The sequence below is a fragment of the Cygnus olor genome, chromosome 10 (assembly GCF_009769625.2).
Source record: "Cygnus olor isolate bCygOlo1 chromosome 10, bCygOlo1.pri.v2, whole genome shotgun sequence".
In the NCBI taxonomy this organism is placed as follows: domain Eukaryota; kingdom Metazoa; phylum Chordata; class Aves; order Anseriformes; family Anatidae; genus Cygnus; species Cygnus olor.
In genome coordinates this window covers 21270180-21288186 of record NC_049178.1, presented here as the reverse complement: position 1 = coordinate 21288186, position 18007 = coordinate 21270180, and the positions used below count along the sequence as shown (strand labels likewise).

Sequence of the window (18007 nt, the reverse complement as noted above, 5' to 3'; positions counted from 1 at the left end):
GACAAATGAACAACTTTCTCTTAGACCATCACTGCCTAGAGAGAAGAAAACCAATACGATAATTTGCTATTCTGAAAGCAAGTAGCTCAGCTGAACTGTGAGAACAAAACACTTGTTTCTTGAAATCTCAGCCTTTCTTCTCATTTTCCACTGTGCTTCCACTTTCCCTGTAGCACTTGAAATTTTGGGGGATTGTTATACCTTCCTCAACATCTTCCGTTTTCACCATTATCCTGATTGCAACATTGCTTCAAAATAGCCAGCTTTTGCTGCCCCAACTCTTCCTGTAGCTCACAGTTTCTCCTCTTTGTGGTATTGCGCCCTTCCTGAGATTAGCAGGGCACCCTTTCTGTCCTTCAGCGCCAACTGATAGAGGAATCTCCCCCATGTGCAACATTTACACTTCCGTTCAGCTGAATGCAGAAGAATGTGGGTTTCTGAGGAACAAAGCAGCAGTAGGTAAAACTGCACCAAATGCTTTTTGAAGAAAGATGTTCTGCAGATTTTTTTTCTGTTGTGTTGTTGTTTTATCGAATGTCAGATGCATGCAGAGCCACGGATGTTCATCATTTCTGTATCATTGTAAAATGAACATAATAACAACACATCCCATCCACATTTTAATGAGAAAAAAACATCTTTTGTCTTTTAAGCTATTTTTCTCACATTCCAACACTAATATTTGCTCTGTGCTTACATTACACCTTTCCACAGAAATGTTACAAGGCGATACTCTAGAAAAAGACTATTTGAAGCAAGAAGAATGACCAAACTCTCAGAAACACAAGCACTGCTACTTGCAGTACTGCAATGCAACACGCTGTGCTTCTTCCTCTGAGCATATGCTGAGTTTCTGGATTGGGCTGATGTTTTAATAATATGTGAGCACGAGGACACACCATTAAACCTTTTTTTGGGGGGGGGAAGAGTTCGAAGTAACAATAACCAGGATATAATATTCACCTGCAATAGTTGTTCCAAAAGCACGTACACTCTGCTTTTTAACCTGAATACCTTGGAAAGCCTTTCAACCTAGTTGATACTTGGTTGAAGTTGGCTGGGGAGCTAGTTTCAAACACAAGTTTCTACAAAGTGATTACTATTTAAGTTTGCACTTCCTCTGGCTCACTGTCTACTGCAATTATGCAAATAAGATGCAACTTTATCCTTTCAGCATAATTACATCACACACAATTGGGCTATATTAAGACTGACTTAAGAGGAATGAATTAAGTTGATGTAATGATTTCCTAAATCACCCCATGGGACTATGGCAAAGAAAATTTTGTCCCACAAGTGACATCAAGCATCAAGACAAATAACTGCATGTCTGGAGCCTGACGCTACAAGAAAGTGTGTGTCAAACTGCAGAGCTGGATGCTTCTGGGGTATACCCACTGTTACGGAAAGCAGGAATTTCAAATGGCACATGTGTAGGTAGGTGTAAATGCGCCAACATACCTGCATTTCACATCTGTGATTTGCATCAAAGAGTCATGGCTGGAGAAGTGCTACTCAAAAAACGTCTTTTTCTGCAAAATGACCATTTCAGTTTATGACTTACGTGGCCAATAACTTTACAGATGTCAAAAATCTGATAATCCAAAGTGCACCATATACACTTCAACACGCTGGCACATTACTTTTCAATGCAATTTAGCTTTTCCTGCCCTATTAGCCTTGCATTTTTCTATGAAGCATAACAAGAGGCTAGCAGCATCACCTATTTAATATTAAGTTTTGGTGTTCTCTAGGAAGGAAAGCTGCAGTACTTCCCTTTGTTTGTTAGGCATCTGTTTCTAACATATTACAAATCCTATTTAACACAAAAGGAAGAAGCAAAAGGATAACTCTCTTGAGGAGTAAAATAAGGACAACCCCTTTATTCATCCTTAGTATAGAAGCTCTCACCAGCCCCAGTGGGAATGAGGCTGGCACTTGAGTGGTGCCTTGCTCTGGAGCCGGTGAGCCGCAGGGGCTGGCGGCCGCACTGCTGCACACCACTATGGAAAAAGGAGCCTGCTAGGCTGGGATACTGCTCAAGATATCTTCCTTTAGGGCAAATTGAGTTCCATTCTGCTAATTTAGTTTGTTTCCATCAATTTATAGGGGAAATCAAAGCTTCTTATTTCATTTATTTTATGTATTCATTCAAAGAAATCCATTACTAAATTTTAGGAAGCAGATGTTCATTGCTGGATGATAAAAGAATAACATTAAAATGTCTGTTTCCAGTTCTCTTGGATTCATAGCCAAATGAAATTACTACAACAACAGAAAGAAAAGCAAAACAACATACAGCAGCGCAAATGCAAGACAGACAATCCATATGGATAACAGCCTCACTAAGCAAAGAAGTGCTAATACCTAAGGATTACTTACTTCCTATAAGTAACGGATTCCAATGGATGCTTCTCACTGGATGAAACAGAAATGGAATTGGTTCGAAAGGAGAGATGTTGAGTTCTGGAAAACTGCTTCACACAGAGAGCAACACTTAATGGGACAGGTTTGAGGATTATTGAGGAGAAGGACAGTATGAGAATTACGGTACAGGAGGGTGGGACTTCGCTCTGTGCTCTTAACCAGCCTTTTACTCTTCCTCCTTACAGGGCTAAGCAGATGGCAAATACAGATGGTAATTAGGGATGGATGAACGGGATTGAAAAAGGTAAGTACAAGCCTGAACCTTTATGAGTGGTCACAGAGCATGCAGGAAACATTTGCTATTGACATTGGAACTGCTATTCTAGGACACTTTGCTCTGCCTCTCCTTTAATGCCAAGCACGGTACCTATTTTTGGCTGAGTGTTTTCGCCCTTTCTGGCAAATAACGTGCAACTTATGGACCGCAAAATATGCGACTGCTCGTACGGTAGGAGCTCTTGAAGAATGAATGCAATTATATATATAGGCAAAATATAATTTACGCCTCACACACTCTAGCAATCATGCAGTCTGTGTGACTACAAGTGCAGAATGCAACAAGCCAACTTTTAGGCAATAGCCTAATATAATCCGTGAATAAGCTATCTGCAGGCTGGATGAACGTGTATTTTGCAGATGCATTAACTGTGCTGATATTTGTAGCTGTTACCTAACTGACTTTCTGTACATGAACCCTGCCCCTTTGTTATTGCCACTTGTTTCCAAAAGCCAACCCCATTATGTCCAATAGGCTTAATGTATAATGTAGGAGCAAAATATTTTTAAATAAAAAAAACTTGGAAAGTTTTTATTTCTGTGTACTGTTGGTAGACTTTTAGTTTCTCTGTCAGAAACCCTCAGGGATGAATACTAACAATATGAAAAGATTATTAAAATATCCTGTTTTTAAGAAACAGAACACTTCATTGTCTATCAACTTTACGTATTTATGGAGAAGTAACATGTGAAAATGCCTCCAGGGTTTAAAAATTTAATATTATGGATCTGAGAAAAATAACTAATGAGGTGGTAGAGTAGACACAGTAAAAATGAATGCAAATATTTGGTTTCCCTGTGAGTGAAGACACCAGAGCCCATTTTAATGCATGCAACACATTCAAGGACTCTTTGGAGACCCTGCCTGGCACAACAGAGGAGTTGGTTCTCTTTGCCCAGAGTCCCTCCTATAAAGAACTTTTCATGTTAAAGAGAACACGGACTCTAATCAGCATGTTTGGTTTGCCCAGAGGAAGTCATGTGGATAGCTGAGCATCTCTACAAAGGGGATAGTATATAGTATGTAAGAATCAGACAATCGACTGAATTTTTACCTCTTCAGTAGAAAGCTTACCCAGTGCTTCAGAGGTGATATGTAATTGCAATAGATTTTCTCTTCCTGAATACATACATGATATGTTAAGATCATTTTGGGTTACATCTTTTTTGGTGATATAGATAGCTGCTCATCACTTTTTGGTTGTGGAAATAGCATATAGTTTTTGGACGAGGAACACAAACATTCAGGAAAATTTCAGGGGATAAAGACTGGCTCAGTGTGCTTTATACTCTTTCAATACTACCATGCCTATACATATTTATCCACAAGAAAAAATATGGGCAATCAATTTTGTACCACAAGATTTTCAGGAAACAAAAAAAGAAAGGGTGAGAAGCTGTGAGAAAAAGTCAATCAGAGGAGAGTGCTCACCCTCAATGGTCGCTCGCTTGGGCAGGATGGTGATGGCTCCCTCAGCAACGTCTTCCTGCTGCAGCAGGGGACTCACTTTGGAGCCCCACGTGTCCGAGCCCACCCACAGAAAGTGCCCGACTTGATCTGCCCTCTTGGCGGCTGCGAGGATCTGCCTGTGGAAAAGAACATTTTGTTCACAAGTTAATTTAATTTGAACACGATTGCTTGGTAAAAATAGTGTGTGGCAATTGCAGAATGAACAGAAATAACGTATTCCTGTAACCAACAGAGCTCAGAAATTTCACAACACATTGTGTCACAATCCATGCAGCACTGATTAAACCTCTCTTTTAATTCACCGTATATCCTAAGAATGAAATCACAATTTTACTACAACTTAAATGTTTTGCCATTGACTTCACTGAAACCTCATCCCAATTTCTTTCTGCCTCTTTGTATAACTGAGCCTCTCAGCACCTGACATTGCCATCAAAATTTCAAGCTGATTTAAAATTCTCAAGTGAAAAATAAGAGTCACGCTTCTAAAATATTCTTTATATTATTTTAAGGGCAAGTGGTACCTGAATTATGTGGTTTAACCTTAAGCATCCAAGCCATTATGTCACTAGTAACCATCATCTGCCAGAAAATACACTGTGAATTAATAATACATAGTAGTATGAGCTTGGAGAGAAGAGCATCTTCTGTTTGAGAGCTAAGGTCAGGTCTGCCATCAAATGCATGCAAAATCCTACGACAAGAAAAGCTTTCAGACCTTCATTCTTTTCAGGTTATCACTCCCTTCTCCCCTCTGCAGCAGTGTGTGGCCTGGGGTGCCACATGAGCCAGGGCAGCAGCAGTCACGACTCCGGCGTTGCCCTACAAAGCGTCCACACCACATCCCCACACGGCTCTTACCAACAGACATTCCCCCTTCATTATTTGTATTCTTGCTTTCTCGTTTCTGCACATCTATCAAATGAATTAGTTCCCTCATCGTCCTTACTTTATGTCCTCATCATTGGCAAAAATAACGATGGCCCTGGCATTGGGAGTTTCTAGGAGCTGCTTGATAATCTTATCAAAGTCGATGGTCTTGTCCTTGCGATCCTGGGGGATTTTCAGGGACTGAGCGATGCAGAGCCCACCTGCCGAAGAAAGAAGAAAAGGGCTCAGTCAATGGAGAACACAGGAAAGGCAGCGGAGACATGTGGACTGGAAGGGGAGCCTGGAAGTAAGAAAAACTCTCTGACTGCTGCCTTCACGTAGAATTTAATCTTCGCATCAGGTATCCTGAGGTATTGCTACAATTTGGTATTGTCTGGGTGGGACATAGACTAGTTCCTTAAGATATACACAGTATGCACACCTGAGCAGGGTCATGGATTGAACACGGCTGTGAAAATAACAACACAGAGTAATAAACCAATAAACGAGACAGCAAGGGGAAAAAACCAACAAAACCCCAACAACAAACATGAACAAACTTAAAACAATTAAACAACAACAACAACACAGGCTCAAAGGCAAGTGGTGTTTACAAGGTATTAGACAAACTATCTTGGTGCAGAGCAGGGACGCTGATTTTGCAAGTTAAAGGATATTAAGTGAAAATGCTTCTGCTGAAACAACTTATTTGAAATAGGAACGACAAATTAGTTGAAATATTGGCAAAAGGAAAGATTGGTCAAGAAAATCCTTTCTCTTTGAAAATGTCCATTATCAAATGGGATGGAGCTGCCCAGGCAATTGTGATCTCAAGATAAACTACATGTCTGTGAATTGGACTTCTCATAAATGCACAGATAGTATTGAAAAAAACAGTAACAACACAATAACAGTGATAACCACATCCATATCAAGGTAATAGTTTTAACACATTTCACAAATTACTGTTATTTAGCATGGTTGGAGAAAAATTAAAATTAACATATATAAAAAAATCACAACTCCAGTGACATTCTCCTTGTCACTGTAAGGAGATGAAATCACACTTCTGCCTTTATTGTTTTGTTTCTCGGCAATAAACTCTTTCATCTTTACTGGCATCCTAGATAACAACTTCCTCAGCGTACTGCACAGTGTGTTAATTAATAAAGCATTAGAGGTACATAGTAAGAATCGTAAGTGGGGATGAATTACTTAAAAGACAGCAGGACAAAGAAGATATTTACTGACACACTTTAAAATCCAGATTTAAAAGAATAGCTAAACGAAGAAACAGAGAAGGTGTTCTATAGGACAGGATTTCTAGAGGAGAAAGCTCTTCCACCATCAGCACATCCTGCCTGCACACATTCTGCCAGAAACTACCATAATTGTCCTATAACATGGCAAAGCTGACATAAAAACACCTAGAGGAAAACCACTGAGCATTTGCAAATATATGGTTTTAGAGTTGCAAAACAGGGCTCTGCTATATTACATCTCATCTGCGATCTCTGAGTGCTTTATAAAGAAGGTCAGGCTCATTTTTCTTATTTCAGAAGTGGAGAAGTTGAGAGACAGAGGCTGACTGCAGTCAAGCCAGGTCTCTCGGTACTAGGTGATCCAAAAACTCCGGGGGAAAAAGATCGCTTCCAGTGGGAAGAAAATAAATTGTAAAAAAGAAAAGGTTGAGAAAAGATAAAACAGAAAATAACCTTTAAGTTTTTCACTGACTCACACACGGTTTGTTTCTGTTCTACAGTTATTACAACTTAAATTTATCATAACCTGATTTCTTCTGGAAAAGAAAATAATACTGATTTCTAAACAGAAACTTCATTTGAAAATGAGGAGAGAAACTCTAGTTGCTAGGAAGTTCCAAAAGCCCAAACACTTTGGAAATCCTCTTTCCTGTTATTTTCCCTAGTCAAAATTAGACGAAACCAACCCAGCTTCAGGAGCAGTTATCCAGCTTTCCCAAATTGCCCCATTTGGCACGGATTATGCCTTGGTTAAAGGCTGACCCCCGGCAGCTCTGGCTTTGAGCCCGAGACTCCCGCTCCAGCAGCGGGGCCACAGCAGTGCCCGGGCGCAGGCACCCGCGGACAGCAGGAGGGAGGCAGGGAGCAGTCGCTGTGTCTGTGCGCCGTGTCCAGGGCAGGACCGGGCTCCGTCCTTTTCCTTCTCCTAGCGAAAAGCCTCTCCCTTCGGGCATCACGCCTAAGGAGAATTTAAAATTATCAGCTGCTGAGGGAAAGGACCCTCCCAGGCTCTCCATCGCACCGAGCCAAGGTACTTCCAATCTCCCACAAGAGACTCTCATTTCTCTTCTTAAATAAGGACTTAGGAACTTTGGAGAATTCACTGAGGGGCTAAAAAAAAGGATTTGTCAGGTAGAAATTAATGCATTCCTGCCACGGCGTCCTTTCCAGAGGGTCCCGCTTTGACACAGCAGAACAGGGGAGGATTTATTTTGTAGTGACGAGACCAAAGGGCTTTCGCATGCTGGATGCAACTGTTATTTAGACACCTCTAAAGGTACCGTGGAGATCCTTGGCAATCCCTCATAGCTCTCCATTGCTTTCATTCAGAAAAAGTGAGCTCTTACAAGAGGACCAGAGGCACAGCTCCAAAGAACAGACACCCACGGACAGGCAGTGGAACAACATTCCCCAACTTCGGATTCCAAAGTGCAGTGCCAGTAAGTAAGAGCTTTTAAAAACAGGAGAAAGGAATGCTTACAGTTTCTTTTCCCCAGCCACGAGGCTGCACACACATGAGGCGTGTGGGTACTGGGAGGGGAGAGCCGCCAGCAGCGATGGGGGCTGCAACCAGGAGCCCACAGCAGCGGTACGTCGCTGCTAAGAGCCTACCTTCATTGCAGAACCGTTGTATCCAAGGGGCAAAGAAAAAAGGAAACAGAATCTAGACCGTGCCATTATAAACACTGTGGTTATAAAACTACTATAAAAAAAAGAAAGAAAGAAACAGTGTCTAATATTAAGTAATTGCCACCTACATGATTTAGGTGCATGAAAAGAGGACTGAAATAGTTGGCAGGCCTGCTAGCTCAGCAACCCATCCTGACAATAATTACACCTCTTGTGTGGGTCGTGCGATCTCTACTGCCTGGATGGAGAAGCCAAAAATCTCATTATAGTTGATAATGATTACAGCTGAACTGAGCATCTTTGGACAGGGACAGCTGCGGCCAGGCTCAATAGTGAGGAAAAAAGCCCTCCAATGCAACATCCAACTTGAAAGCATGGGATATCCATGTGGTTTCAAAGGACAGGGGATCCAGGATGGAGAAAGGATGCTGGAATTTCGGAAGGATGATTTCAGGTCTTTTTTGCATCACAGAGGTTTTTTCACTGCCTTGGGCAAGTCGGCTCTTAGTTTCTCTGCCGTCCACTGGTGCAGGCAGGTAACAGAGATTCCTTTTTAGCATGCCAGCGTGGTGAGCAGTACAAAGCACAGCACGGGCAAATGAAAAAGGCAGAGAGTAGGATGCAAGAGGTTCAAGACCCAAACGATACAATTCAGACATGTTGATGGATATTTTGATTTTCAATTGCTAGTGCCTCTTCCAGGAAAGTAGCATTATTACAAATTGACTAATACGTGCTCCCAGTCACTGCACGGGTCAAGATGCGCTACTGTCTTTACTTGCTTTGCTTTGCTCAGGCCTAACTGGGCAGCACTGGCACCCGAGCACAAGCTCCTGCTGCAGGAGCGGGTGAGCCGCCAGCCACCAGCTCTGCTCTGCTCACATCCCATCTGTTTACAGCTGGGCTTACGAGCTCGTTCGAGAGCGCTTCGACCTCTGCGGAGGATCTCATGGCAGGCAGAGGCAGGTGCCATTTTTCTTTCCTTTGCAGTAACAACTGCCCAAGGAATTTAGGGTATATTGTCCAAATGACACGTACAGAGTAAGTTTAACTTTCACGTTCTCGTCTTGCATTCTTATTACAACAGGAAACACATGTGCACAATTATGTAAGTTGTCAAGTTAATTCACAGTGCTCCTGAAGTAAAAACCTCCAAGGCAATTACGCAGTAAAAATCTGAAAGTTGCAAATTAAGGATTTTGTCATAGGATTTCCGCAGTAAAATATTACCCCTGATGGACGGGAGAGCCATGAATGCTCCAACCAGCTACAAACTGCTCTGGCAATTGCCGGTACCCTGCAGCTCCGGGAGCCACACCACCACCGCACCCCGCGGCCGGCACGAGGAGCCCCGTGGCTGCGCGGTGCTGCAGGAATCTGTCCGGCAAGTGACGAGAGCAGGTAAGCGGCACTCTGCTGCCAAAGGCAAGGCCGCCATAAAGATAATGGACACTGGAAATGCATAAAAGGGATTTGAACTACAGATTCATGAGAGAGCATTCAGCAGTTGTGCAAGCCCAGCACAGAGAGGTACAGGGCAGGCAGCTGGTGCCCGCTCCCCAGTCATGCTGGGAGGGAGAAAGGCAGTGCTCCCTCGGCTCCCTCGTGGTCCCTCTGGCTATGCGCACGAGCAAGCAGCTGGATCACTAAGACTTTGATTCTTTCCAGCGCTAATGACATTGCCAAGATGGAAAACTTCATGGAAACCTTTGAGAAGCCTAAATCATTCTTCCTTTGATGCTTGGAGAACAGCTCCAGCTAACAAATGTATTTTTTTTTTTAATTTTTTTTCTCTCCAGAGATGTTAAAAAAACACCATCCACTAGCCAAAGACAGAGTTAGGAAACCCAGGACTGAATCTGTCTGATTGCATCCACAAAAGCCTGCCATGGTGATGGCCAACAAGCTGACCCAAACACACGGAATAGCTCTGCTCCTCCCCAAAACACGCAGCTGTGCTCCTCGGAGGCAGCGCGTGCCAAGGAAGGCAAGGCGAGGGACTGGTGCCTGCTGTACGCTCCACGGCTTCAACAGCCAGACACAACACTTGTGCACAATGAACTTCAGAAAAGTGTTTCTGCTTTTCTGTACATTTGGGAAAGTTGTATAAATGGATAGTCAATTCCACTGTTATCTAAAAGAGACTGTAGTCTTTGCTACAAGTGATATCTTGGTTTGGATATTTGGATAGAGTACGGACAAGTCAGTTGAAGGAGTGAGCAGTGATTATTCTGTCAGTGCCCTTTCCAATTATTTAGTTATTTATTTATCTGAAAACCTGCAATGATCTTGGGAAAAGCAGCATAACCTAATCAGAGGAGAAAAATTCTCTTTACTCCAGAAATTTTTGAGTTCCTGAAATTGGTGGATTTGAGGTTTTTATAACCAAGTTCTTAGATTTCCTCTGTAATGCTGGGAGTCGGAATGCTTCTGTTGGGAAGATGGGAGTGGTACAGCAAAAGGGAGAAATGTTTAACTCCTTGAGAGATGGAGTTTTAGAAATTCACAGCAATAAGCAAAACGTGGTCACAGCAACAACTGAGGCAGTCAGTTCTTTACCACTCTACTCTTGAAACAATGTCTTTTCTCTCCTAGGCTATGTATGGAAGTCTAACATTGGCATCTTTGTCATCTTTTCCTGCTGCCAGCATATGTTTTCCTAATAACATCAAATCCGGGAACAGAATACCAGGAGCAGACCCAGTAGGTTCGGCCTTTCCAGATGCGCCTTTGTCCAACAAGTAAGCCATGAAAACGCGCAATAATCCATGAAAAGGACAAGAAAACAAGGCCAACCATTTCCTCAAACAATGACTTGAAATTATTTGGTTTCCTAGCTTCTAGTTTTCCCAGTGGTTTGTGCCACTTTGGCAAAGTGACCCAATTGTTTTGGATTGTTCCAGGCATTAAAATTCCCCATGCTACAAGCCACTGGCAGCACTCTTCGAAAACACAGAAACGCTAACATTTCAACTGAAATTAACAGCGCCTCCAGATTTTTTTCTTTGGCAAACAAACAAAATGCAAGTGCAGTTGGGCCCCTGCCCCCCGGCGGCTGAAGGAGCTCCCTGGGCTGTGGAGAACCATCCTGGGACGCTGTGCCGAGCTGCAGTGGGGGCACAGGGAGGGGTCTGGGTCTCTGTGGAAGGGATGTGCGCCCTCCAACAGGCTCCAACACTATCGGGAGGAAATGAAAGCAACTGCACAACGTCTCCCAAGAGCAGTACTAGTAAATGGAGACCTTACTCAGAGACTTTTTGCATGATTTTTTTTCCCCCAAATCGTTTTTTCAGTAAAAGACTCTCCTGAACTTCATGAATTCACTAACAAGACTTACTTTAGCACAGTTTCTGTCTGAAAAAATGACATTTCTAGACAATCTCTGGGCAAAGGGAACCTTCTTCAGTTTCATGTTGATCCTCGTAATGGCCACCGCTTTCTCATATGCTTCTGGAGGAGCTTTAATTAACTAAGTGATGCTGGATACAGGGGCAATTTATCTGAAGATGTTGCTCAGGATGTTGGCAATTAAGGATATACAAATACCTGCCAGACTGAGAAGGAAAATTTATGGATCGAACTTCTTTCCTCTCTTCAGTTTGTTTCGTTAAAATTAAGAGCAATTCATTTTTCCGAAAACAACAACAACAAAAACTTCATTTAATCTAAAAGGGAAGGAGTCATCATTAGGGCCTCATAATAGGAAGCAGACGATGAGTTACATTCACATGAGGATTCTAGTTTCCTCCTCCCACCTCCCACCTAAAGCACCCTGAGACGTGCCTCTCCTCCTTCGCCAGGGAGGCTGTGCCGATGGCTCGCCCTCCCTCCCTACCCCTCGCCTACCCACGGCCCCCTCAGGACCTGCACCACCCACAGCCAAAATAGATGATCCCGACATTCAGCCATAAAAGACAGTGCCCCAAAGAGACCGAGGCCAACTCACACGGGAGCAAATCCCTCTGCGGGACGAGAGGGACCTGAGCTCTCCCCCGGAGCACTGCACCCCCAGCTACGGAGCTCGGCAGGATGCGATGCGGTACAGCCCTCATCTTCCTCCCAGCTCCCGCCCGACAGAGCTGCAGGATCAGCTGAGTCCCAGTTCACAAAAACGTTTAGGGAGCATGAAATCCTACTTGCCTCCCAAATTAGTATTCACCTCCATTTTTCTGTCTTTTTTGCAGGCAGATGTTAGTCAGGAACAGAAACAAAGTGCTAACGCTAAGTGATGGTGACCAGAAGTTTGGGTCTCGCGAATAAAGCAGGATGGGCAGGGTAACAAAGGTAAATCGAAAACGACCTGTTGTGCAACAGGTCAGATGATATGAGATCCGCTTTTTGGTTTCCTGCTTTTACTTAGCATGGCTAAGTAGAATGGCTTAGAGGAAAGATTCGCTTTGTTCAGCTGCAGCCAGGAACAACGAACTAAGACCATTCTTTCCCTGCCTGCATCAGATGCCAGCTTTCTTCTTCTTCCCCTTTCATACAGAATACACATGTGAGACTCTTCTTCACAAGTATCCTCAAAAAATGCTTTGCCATGAAAACGTGTATTGAGGCATTCAAGGAAGTTGATTTTGAACTCTGACATAAGACATTTTGTAAGTACAATAAAAGCAGAGAAAAGAAAAAAAAGATCAAATAACAAAACCAGGGTAATCGCTGCAAAAGATAAAAAGGAAAAGTTTCTCCTCACACTTTTCTGGTCCTCAGCTTCTTGAATCGTATGTACAGCGTTTTCGCAACACAGAGGCACCCAGTGTTGCAGGGCCAAGTGCAGGCGCCTAGCCTGGCCCACCAGGCTCCAGAAGCAGCAGGCACCAAAGCCCCCACGTCGTGCTGCCTGCTCAGCCCACCTCGAGAAGTCCCTGCAGCCCCTGCTATAAAATCATCGTTAACCAACCACACTCTCAAGGCCCAATATCAAAGCACCTTCTAAACATCTATTTTACCTACTCCCTTTTGCATTTATTTATATTTATGTATATAGTTGTCACCGCCAGCACTAGGAAGGAGGACCACATCCTTCCATGCGACAGAAAGCAGAAAGCCGGGCTGGTGGCGTGCGCCCCTCCGCCCTCGGTGCCCACGGCAGCCTCTGCGCAGAGCAGGCTTTTTCCTAGGGTTCCCTTCTCGCTCTATAAAACTAATGGAGAATTCAAAACTCCAGTGGAGAAATTGTGGCCTCAGCCTTGTGACGTATCCTGTGACATTAAATAACAGTCGCGCTCATCCTGCTGTGCTAAAAGGTCTGGTGCTGCAGAGAGGCAGCGTGGTGCCCACCCGCTTGGTGCAGAGCGAGTCCCGGCGGCTCCAGCACTGTAAAATGCTATCGTATGACTTATTTCACGGGAATCCCACTCAGATGGCATAGACGTGGGGCAGAGGTTGGGCTGTATCACTTAATGCTCCAGTTCCCAGGCAGCTCGAGGACAGGCGGGCGAGCTGAGCCATCTGCGTGGCAGCAGCTGCAAAGCATACAGGGACTTGGAAGAAGACAGAGACTTAAAAATATCATAGCTGCCTTCGTTCGCCTGCTGACAGGTTATATGCTGTGCCTCTGAAAGGCAAAACCTCAGGAGAATTCTCTGTGCAAGTTCAAGCAGTCATGCATTAAATTGTTCGGGGCATTAAACACCTAACTCTGGTATTTAAGGGTAATGGATGTATCTAGTAATCAAAGCGTTGCTTCAGTATCCATGGATACCCATGATTATGTGGTATTTTGATTCTGGTACAACACTAAGTACATTATTCTGCTTCCCTGAAATTCTCCAAGAGCTATTTTTCTTATCACCCCTTAATTGGATTATCAGGTAGCAAAAGAGACAATTTAACACTTTTTCAGATGATTTCGCTACAGAGGCTCTCTTTTTGGGGGGACTCACTCTCCACAATACTGCAAACATTGCTTCGGAAAGTTATGTTTGCAGTTTCTAATTATTAAAAGGAACTCTCAACTAAATTGATTAATGCGTTCCTTTAAAATCAGCAGCTGCTGCGAGCTGCCTGCTGGACGCTTCGTGGAGGGGGAGAGGCAGGCGCAGCAGCGGGCTCGCATGGGTTCCTGCGGGAGGCAAGCAGCTGATTGCTTTCACAGGCCTTTCCCCTGCGGATTCGTCACGCTCCCAGGGCAGGCACAAGGTCTGACACTTGTCCAGTTTCACCAAAGTGACGCGGAGCCTGCAGCCACCGCTCCTGCGCCGCAGCTCACGCGCTGCTCCTGAACACCGGGACTGTACGGGCGGCCAATTGCACAGGCAGGGAACGGTCAGTTTAATTACAGCTTACACCCAGATTTTTAAATCTAAACAACCAAAAGGTCTGACCCCCCCAAAAAAGGCACCTGCCAGGGCACCCACATTGTCCCTGTGGTGGCTCTGTGAAGCCCCATGCCGAGAGCCCTGCGAAACCAGGCCCACGGGCAGGAGAGCCCGTGCGTCCCAAGGAGAGGAATTCATTGGAAAAGGAGGAAGACAAATATTGAAGGCATACAGTATTTTTGTCCTTTTTTTTTGTCCTGTCTATTATGTCTGTCACTGGTGGGCTTTGGCATATAGTTATATACCTTGCATATACAATTTATTAACTCCAATGAATTTTACCTCTAAACCTCGTATATTCTATAGAAGAAAAGGAAACCAGAGGCAATAATACTGAAGACTGAGTTTTGTCCCTGAGTAGTGCTTAAATGACCCAATCAGTATTGTCCCTGTGAGCAGACTTTCATACCACAATTGCGGATATTTCCTGAAAAAGCGGAATTACATCCTAGGGGAACGGGAGTGATAAAGATTATTACATATTCTTGAAATACAACCAGGCCCGCCAGCTTGCTTGCCGTCAAACTCCTCACCAGTGAAAGAGTTATTCACACAGCTGACATGAAAGCCACAAAATCTTCAAAGAGCAATCAGTGAGAAGTCAATACGTGACTGATGGGCTTGCTCCAGTTGCGAGGTGTGCGCTGGCGTGTGGGTAAGGATTTCAGAGATCTCCTGTCATGGGTAGGAATCCTCATTTATTGTTTTATATCACAAACAGAGTAACCCCCCCAACGCCCACTTTACTGGGTTCGTTTGCTATCAGCCTTGTGCAGGAAGTAAGAAGAATTGCAGTAGTCAAACCTAGGAAAATTGCCGGTGCCATTCCCAAACGTGTAAATTCACAATAAACCAAGCTTGGAAAATAAATCCTGACTACACAGCATTCTCTGACCCAGTCTGTCCAGCCACAAATGGAAAGAAATTAATTTATTCTGACCCTGACAATTAAAATATACCCAGGCGTACTCAGAGAAACCCACTTGGGTTAGACCAGCATTTTCTGGTCTAACTTATCCACAGCTCCACCCAGAACATACACAGCTCCATAAAATGAAATATTCAGGAGCGTTGAATTATCACATTTAAAGGGAAAAAAATAATAAATCCAGAAATGGCAGCTGGGCCCTTAAGTCCACAGCCAAAGTTCTGATGAGGCTCTTTGCCAGGCGTTTGTTTCCTTACTAGAAGCAGTTACTATGCTAGGTACCGAGAGTTATGATGTTCTTGCATATGCCAGTAAAATATGTTTACAACTGCACTGGTGTGCAGATAGGCTAGAATTTAAATTAAGTCTCCATAGTATCATAATTCAATTGTAAAAATAAGATCTGCCCCAATAATAAAATTACATTAAAACACAGAACTGCAACAATTTATCCAAGGGGAACAACCCTTGTGGATACGCAGCAGCCCTAACTTAGAAACTTTCTATATGGAAAGATTCTACTGAATCATTTTAAAAATTTGATTTTTGCTAAACTTGTTTATTGCCTCATTTTTTCATGTTAGACCTCATCATAACCAAAAAACAGAAGACAAACTGATACAGAAGACTCCTATTTCTAGTATGTTATTCATTAATGCTTAATTCTATTGTGTCACAGCTTAGCTCCATATTTAATGACATTCCTACTGCATTTTATCACCTCAAAAATTGTCCTTTATTATGGCAGTTAAACTCCAGCAGCATACAAAAATTAGGACTCCCTGGAACACTAAATTAAATTATAAGAATAGTATAAGATCATAATTTTCAAAGATTTAGAAAAGCTCCGTTTCCTAGACAGAAAATAAAGAAGGATATCTCGTTGTACCAACAGCCATGCATGCTCACGAACTCACGCTTGCTCAGATTACAATGCTCCAAAGTGTTTAAACCAGCCTCAGCCTGTATTTGCAGCAGGAGGCACTTGAGATTTATTGGTGTCCTAAAAGCGGTACAAGACAAGGTACATTTACTTACAGTGTAACCATATAGAAAAAACAACATAAAATAAAAGCCGTACTTCTGCTTCGAACATTTAAAACATTCTTGTCATTGCAGCTTTACTACAGCAGAGCATAAATGACCCAGCCAGGCTCCAGCCTGCCCTGGAAAGCCTCTAAGAGGAGGTAACTTCTGTTTTGAAGGGCTTCTAGATGGCAGCCCAGGGCCGGAGTCTGAAGGACCAGCTTCCCAGCTAAACATCATTATTTGTGTGTAGATATTTGCCATATACCAATTTCTAACAAGAAATGCCTATCATCAAACAGAAAAGTGAGCCTCCAAATTCAGACACCAGAATTGCATTGAAATGAATATAATTAAAGGTCTGTAGGAAATCCCGGCTGCGTCTGCTGATCAATGGGATGAACATCACAGAAGTGCAAAACCCTTCGTATAATCTCGTACAGCGTGAATCCAAAAATAATGCAGTCCTCCCCCTGTCTTTTAAGAGTCTGGTCTAGTCAGACTAAGACCGGCTCCACTGTGTTGTGCATAAAAATAGCGAAGGCAAAGTTCTCAGAAATAGTGTCAGAACACTTTATAAAACACAGTTTCTTTAGGAACAACTGTAGGCGGTGAAATCTCTGGCTGCAGATAGAGACAGAAACAAAGCACCAAAAATACCATGTTTAAAAGCATAATGTACAGCCAAGCAATGATACAAATTAGAACTATGTTCAACATAAAACACCCGCTAAGTATCTTAGTCTTGCAGCTGGTTCATAAATCCTGAAAACTGGCATATTTGAAGTCCTAAACTGAAATTTGCAACAGGAACAAAGCAAAGCAGTCATTTACGGTAGGATTTCCAGTGCTGTGGAGGAGGCTCCTGGCTCCAAGGAGCTCCACCTGGGTAGGAAGATTGTCTTGGACATGTTCTGCTGCCTGTGGTGCCAGAACCCAAAGGGAGGTAACTGGAAGGTTACCCGCCGACGTGGAAAGCAGCCATCAGGCTCCAATTTGAAAGGGGATTGTTTCAGTGAATCAAGTAAGAAATAAACGATTTCTGTTTTCCTGTAAATAAGTGTTAAGATTAAGATATACACACTCTAATCTGAGGTTACATAGCTGAGACCCTGAGCCATCGAGGCAATTGAAAAGCAGACCTGTTACCTGCCACTAAAACTCGCAGGCTGGACGCGTCTCACCTCCCAGCACGCGGGGAGCGTGGGCAGCGGGCAGCTACTCTCACCCGCTTCTAATCTCCAGTTACTTGTTTGCTTCCTAAAATGCCTGAATGCAACACTGCTCACAAACAATACCTTCCAAGGCTGGTTTGGCTCCCTTGCAAAAAGCAATTTCCTGCAGCCTTCACATACACTAAAGAATCCTGTGCTCTATGACATGGTTTTATTTGTCTGAACTGCCTCTTGGAGCTCCACTCTGTAATTTAGGAGACTGCTTAGTGCTGTGCTGCTCTTGCAGGGATATTTCCCCCCTAGTAATAATGATGCCACCTCTGGATAGTGAATCATTATAAATTGCAAGCACAAAATGATCTCTAATGATGAAGCTTTTCTAACTACAATTTCGAGTGTTCCCATGTTCCTAATTCTTTTTTTTTTTCTTGGAGAGGTAGCATAGTATTTTAGCCTTCTCTCAGTTAATGGTATTTTCTTGGCTGTTATATATCTGTACGGGCAAGTAAAGACTTGTCAGATCTTCAGAGAATGAGAAATCCAGAGAATAGCAATGACACAATGACAAACCCGGGAGGGAAGGTACGGAGGTTTAGAAATCTTTTAAGTATTCTTTTGGA

General features: G+C 43.3%; 1 protein-coding gene across 7 annotated transcripts in view; it reads right to left on the bottom strand.

The window, feature by feature from the left end:
* Positions 1–18007, bottom strand: part of GRM7 (glutamate metabotropic receptor 7) — a 267773-nt gene that overhangs the window by 118822 nt on the left and 130944 nt on the right. For all 7 annotated transcript variants that reach the window (XM_040568674.1, XM_040568681.1, XM_040568675.1 and 4 more), the window contains exons 3-4: positions 5124–5265; positions 4136–4290 (exon numbers count right to left, since the gene is read on the bottom strand). In XM_040568674.1, coding sequence (XP_040424608.1) covers positions 4136–4290; positions 5124–5265 — 297 coding nt within the window. The remainder of the gene's footprint in view (positions 1–4135; positions 4291–5123; positions 5266–18007) is intronic.